This window comes from Megalobrama amblycephala, linkage group LG8, assembly GCF_018812025.1.
Source record: "Megalobrama amblycephala isolate DHTTF-2021 linkage group LG8, ASM1881202v1, whole genome shotgun sequence".
Classification (NCBI taxonomy): Eukaryota; Metazoa; Chordata; class Actinopteri; order Cypriniformes; family Xenocyprididae; genus Megalobrama; species Megalobrama amblycephala.
The window spans coordinates 15733114-15739113 of record NC_063051.1 but is presented as its reverse complement, the minus strand read 5'-3'; the positions used below and the strand labels follow the sequence as shown (position 1 = coordinate 15739113).

Here is a 6000-nt window from a genome sequence, read left to right as displayed (position 1 = left end):
GTCCATAACTTAAAATAATGACCACAATAATAGGCAATTGATGCCTGAGATGAGAAAATATGTTTTTTCTGGAAGTTAAAATATATCATTAATGTTGTGGGGTGTTCAGAAAAGTAATACATTTTGGTAAAAAATCTAAAAATGTGTAAGTCCAAATCGTACCGGTTTCGTGGAATGACTCAAATACTCACCTTTGTTCATCTTCAGAAGTCAAGTCAAGTCAAGTCACCTTTATTTATATAGCGCTTTTTACAATGCAGATTGTGTCAAAGCAGCTTTACATTGAAAACTGGTACATAATTTGGCTGAACAGCAGCTCTTAAATAATAGTGTCAATGCAGGCAGATCAGAAGCACTGTTGAATAAATGTCAAGAATACTATTGAATATCAAATGTCAAGTGTCCCCAACTAAGCAAGCCAAAGGCGACAGCGGCAAGGAACCCAAACTCCATCAGGTGACATCAGGTGGCAAACAAGTGGCAAATAGGTGTTAAAATGGAGAAGAAAAAAAAAAACCTTGGGAGAAGCCAGGCTTAGTCGGGGTGCCAGTTCTCCTCTGGCGAACAGTGCTTTGTTACAACCAGGTTGCTATCATAAGTCTGATAGGATCACAACAATCAAAGTATTTATTTCAGTTCCATCCAGTTGAGGATCGTATTCATCACGCCGGTATGGACGGTTTGTTGAGGAGCTGCGCCACTGGCTGTCGTGTCGATGAGGCCTTCACAATGGATGATCCAGTTGACTCGATCTCTGCTGATACTTCAGGGCTGCGTTGTGGTCGTGTCCAGTTGAGGACCGTATTCATCACGCCGGTATGGACGGTCTGTTGAGGAACTGTGGCACTGGCTGTCGTGTTGATGATGTCTTCACAATGGATGATCTAGTTGACTCGATCCCTGCTGATACTTCAGGGCTGCGTTGTGGTCGTGTCATGGCACCAAATTAACACAAATTAAGATATTTTTGATGAAATCCAAGAGCTCTCTGACTCCTCCATAGACAGCAATATAGTTACCACTTTCAAGGCCCCGAAAGGTATTAAAGACATCGTTAAAAAAGTCCTCGTGACTGCAGTGGTTCAACCTTTATTTTATGAAGTGACGAGAATACTTTTTGTGCGCAAAAACAAAAATAACGACTTTACCGTCAGTCTCCTACTCTGTTGACGTAGTAAACACAGTGCAGCGCTTCCTTGTTTACGTCTGAACGCCGGCTCAGTATTGGCACGTGAGCAGCACGATGCATGCGTGTGATGCTGATGCAGGAGCCGGCCAATAATGAGTCGCGTTCTGACATACAGTAGAACCCAGAAGTGCTGCACTGCCTTTACTACATGAGCAGCATAGGAGACTGACATGAAAGAGAAGAGATTGTTGAATAAAGTCGTTGTTTTTGTTTTGTTTTTGCACACAAAAAATATTCTTGTCACTTCATAACATTAAAGTTGAACCTCTGTAGTCACGTGGACTATTTTAACGTTGTCTTTAATACCTTTCTTGGCCTTGACAGTGGTAATTAAACTGCTGTCTATGGAGCTCTTGGATTTGATCAAAAATATCTTAATTTGTGATCTGAAGATGAATGAAGGTCTAACAGGTTTGGAACAACATGAGGGTGAGTAATTAATGACAGAAATTTCAGTTTTGGGTGAACTAACCCTTTAACATATTGAAGGGTTTTCTGAGTTTAACTGTAACCATGTTCTTTGTTATTGCTATTTGTAAAGTATATGTTCGTTAATGTCTTGAGCGTAAAAAATATCTAATTTTAATTATTATTATTATTAATATTATTATTATTTAATCACTGCTTTTGTGTGTATAGGTGCTTTGGCAATTCTACTACAGTTCAAAAGTTTGGTGTCAGTAACTTGTGTTTTGAAAGAAAATACTAAATTAATTAACTACTTTTATTCAGCAAGGATGCATTAAATTGATCAAAAGTGACAGTAAAGACTTTTACATTGTTACAAAAATGTCTATATATATATTTTTTTTTTTCAATAAATGTTGTTCTTTTGAAATATACATCAAAGAATCCTGAAAAAAACACATTGGCTTCCAAAAAAAAAAAAAAAGAGAAGCACAATTGTTCTCATCGTTGGCAATAAGAAATATCTTTCTTCAATAATCAAAATGATAAAACATATTACACTAGAAAACAGTCATTTTAAATTATAGTAATATTCCACAATATTACTATATTTTTGATCAAATACATACAGCCTTAGTAAACTTGAGACTTCTTTCAAAAACATTTAAAAAATCTTACGAACCCCAAACTTTTGAATGATAGTGCATCTTATCAGTCATGCCATTAAAACACTTTGAAATTGAGTGAAACTCAGTACAAAAACACACACACTGGAACTTTCGTGAGTCACATTACAGTGATCTTCAGGGGCAAGGCACAGGAAGAAGCCCTGTGAGACAGGTCAGGAAGAACTGAAAGATATCGAATAAAGAGCATCCATTTAGATTAGACACACTCTGTGATAAATGTACACACTCTACAGAAAAAGAAAAGAGATTGCTAACCGCTCGCACTCAGCTCTCGGCACTTTTATTAACATGTGGGAGTAGTACAGTAACTAAAGTACAGCACTCCACCTTTCCTTTTATTATCATGCTTAACACCTGTTACCATGGTCTCAATCCTCATTAGTCATGTCATTATAATATTGCTACAGTACTCAGCGCTGCAAGGGTTGAGAATGTTACACTTGTTCTCAGTGCAAAGATGAAGAAGAACAGGCAAGAGAGAAGAAAGCAAGCTTTTTTTTTTTCTTCATACATCTTTATACATTTCTTTAACATGATACAGAAAATAAAATTTCATGAGTACTTCTTGCATTGGCAATTATTATAAGTGATCTAATTGGATCATCAGTTTGTTTCTGGAAAGGTCAAAGATATTTTTACACCTATACACTGATGGTGGAAATGAAAAAGAAATCCAAAAGAAATGCAGGCAATGTAGTACTTAAATATACTTTTTATATTTTTTGAGTATATCACATTTATGGATTATGTTTCTGAAAGACATTGAAAAATGGGCTCAGAAGTTCTGAAAATCCCTTGAAAAAGTCAGCCATTAAAAAGTGACATGTGCAATGAATTATATACAACTATTATATGGCAAAAGTGCTTTGGGATATTGGTAAAGTAAACTGATAAACTTTGTACCAACTCAACACTGTTTTTATTAAAAAAAAAAAAAAAAAAATTCAAGGGCTATGAAGCATCCATCCATTTTCAACCCAGGAAAACAGTGGCATCATCCATTTCTGTTATTCTTCTGCTTCTGGGTTTCATCTGCTGAAAATATGCCAGTGTCTGCAGCAGGACCTCTCCAGACATTTAAATAAGTCACTGTTTTTTTTTTTCCTTCCTGCACCACAGGTCTTATTCCCCCTGGTCATATTTAACAGTGTGGTCCTGATCCTCTCCTCTCAGAGCTTACAACCAAGTGGTTCCTCTCTACCGCCACTGCCGGTGAGTCCTAACCTTTGACCCCTGCCGTGGCGCACTGCCTCAGATTGGTCTGGACTTCATGCTCTTCAGATCTGCGAGGCTGGAGGCTAAAGGAGCTTTGCTCTGCTCGCTGGAGTCGGTGGCTGAAGTAGCTGCACAAGCACCTTTGGAAAAAAAGAGATACACAAGTGTCAGCAGGTAGAACAGGTTAAATACAGTGCTCAGCGTAAATGAGTACACCCCCTTTGAAAAGTAACATTTTAAACAATATCTCAATGAACACAGAAACAATTTCCAAAATGTTGACAAGACTAAGTTTTATATAACATCTGTTTAACTTATAACATGAAAGTAAGGTTAATAATGTAACTTAGATTACACATTTTTCAGTTTTACTCAAATTAGGGTGATGCAAAAATGAGTACACCCCACAACAAAAACTACTACATCTAGTATTTTGTATGACCTCCATGATTTTTAATGACAGCACCAAGTCTTCTAGGCATGGAATGAACAAGTTGGAGACATTTTGCAACATCTATCTTTTTCCATTCTTCAAGAATGACCTCTTTTAGAGACTGGATGCTGGATGGAGAGTGATGCTCAACTCGTCTCTTCAGAATTCCCCATAGGTGTTTGATTGGGTTCAGATCAGAAGCCACTGAATCACTTTCACCTTGTTCTTCTTCAGAAATGTGTTTAGGATCATTGTTATGTTGGAAAAGTGCACGACGATCAAGGGCACAGAGTGATGGTAGCATCTTCTCTTTCAGTATAGAGCAGTACATCTGTGAATTCATGATGCCATCAATGAAATGCAGCTCCCCGGCACCAGCAGCACTCATGCAGCCCCACATAAGGACACTGCCACCACCATGCTTCACTGTAGGCACCATGCATTTTTCTTTGTATTCCTCACCTTTGCGACGCCATACAGTTTTGAAGCCATCAGTTCCAAAAACATTTATCTTGGTCTCATCACTCCAGAGTATAGAGTCCCAGTAGTCTTCATCTTTGTCAGCATGGGCCCTGGCAAACTCTAGGTGGGATTTTTTGTGCCTGGGCTTTAGGAGAGGCTTCTTTCGTGGACGGCACCCATGCATGCCATTCTTCTGCAGTGTACACCGTATTGTGTCACGGGAAATAGTCACCCCAGTTTGGCTTTCTACTTCTTTAGATAACTGCAGTGAACTTGCATGCCAATTTTCTTCATCCTTCTCATCAGAAGACACTCCTGTCGAGGTGTTCACTTCCGTGGATGACCTGGACGTCTCTGTGAGATGGTTGCAGTTCCATCTTTTTAAAATTTTTGTACCACTTTTGCTACAGTATTCTGACCGATATGTAAAGCTTTGCTGATCTTCTTGTAGACTTCACCTTTCTGGTGTAAAGAAATTATTTTCTTTCTCAGGTCTTGTGACATTTCTCTTCCATGTGGTGCCATTGCTGACAGCATGAAATGGGAAGGGGTTTTAACACCCTTTTGCTGGATACCTGTTTAATGAATAATTAGCATAATTAATGAAAACTCACATGTGGTTGAATGCTTGTTAAAAGGTGCCTTAGAACCAGTTTTTACAAGATGTAATATAAGTCTAAGGTGTCCCCTGAATGTGTCTGTGAAGTTTCAGCTCAAAATACCCCATATATTTTTTAAAATGAATTTGTTTAACTGCCTATTTTGGGGCATCATTAACTATGCACCGATTCAGCACGCGGCCCCTTTAAATCACAGGCTCCCTTACGTAACAGTCAGTGTTATGTTTGTGTTATGTCTTTTAAACAAATGAGATTTACATAAGAAGGAGGAAGCAATGGAGTTTGAAACTCAATGTATGTCTTTTCCATGTACTGAACTCTTGTTGTTCAACTATGCCAAGGTAAATTCAATTTTTGATTCTAGGGCACCTTTAAATTAGATGTTTGTAGTCTAAAATTTAGCTTTGCTCCAGAGACTTTCAGTGGGGTGTACTCATTTTTGCATCACCCTAATTTATATTATTAACCTTACTTTCATGTTGTAAGTTAAAAAGATGTTATATAAAACTTAGTCTTGTCAACATTTTGGAAATCGTTTTGTGTTCATTGAGATATTGTTTAAAATGTTACTTTTCAAAGGAGGTGTACTCATTTACGCTGAGCACTGTAGATGTTCACAAGTCAATCATTATATTTCTGCTTAGTTTTCTTATAAAATAATGATCAAAAGTCTGGGGCTGGTAGGATTTTTAAATGTTTCTGAAAGAAGTCTATTATGCTCACCAAGGCTGCATTTGATCAAGAATACAACTAAACAGTAATATTGTAAAATATCATTACAATTAAAAGTTTAGTATATTTTAAAATGCAACTTCTTCCGGTGATAGCAAAGCTGAACTTTCAGCATCATTATTGCAGTCTTCAGTGTCACATGATGCTATAGAAATCATTCTAATATGCTGGTGCTCAAACAGTTGTGCTGCTTAATATTTTGTGGACAACTTAATACTATTTTTTTTTTTTTTCAGGATTGTTTGATGAATA

General features: G+C 37.4%; 1 protein-coding gene across 2 annotated transcripts in view; it reads right to left on the bottom strand.

The window, feature by feature from the left end:
• Positions 1-2544: 2544 nt before the first annotated feature.
• LOC125273870 overlaps positions 2545-6000 on the bottom strand; it is a 145345-nt gene continuing 141889 nt past the window's right edge. For both annotated transcript variants that reach the window (XM_048199631.1, XM_048199630.1), the window contains exon 5: positions 2545-3641. In XM_048199631.1, the coding sequence (XP_048055588.1) occupies positions 3506-3641 (136 nt within the window). In that variant the 3' untranslated portion in view covers positions 2545-3505. The remainder of the gene's footprint in view (positions 3642-6000) is intronic.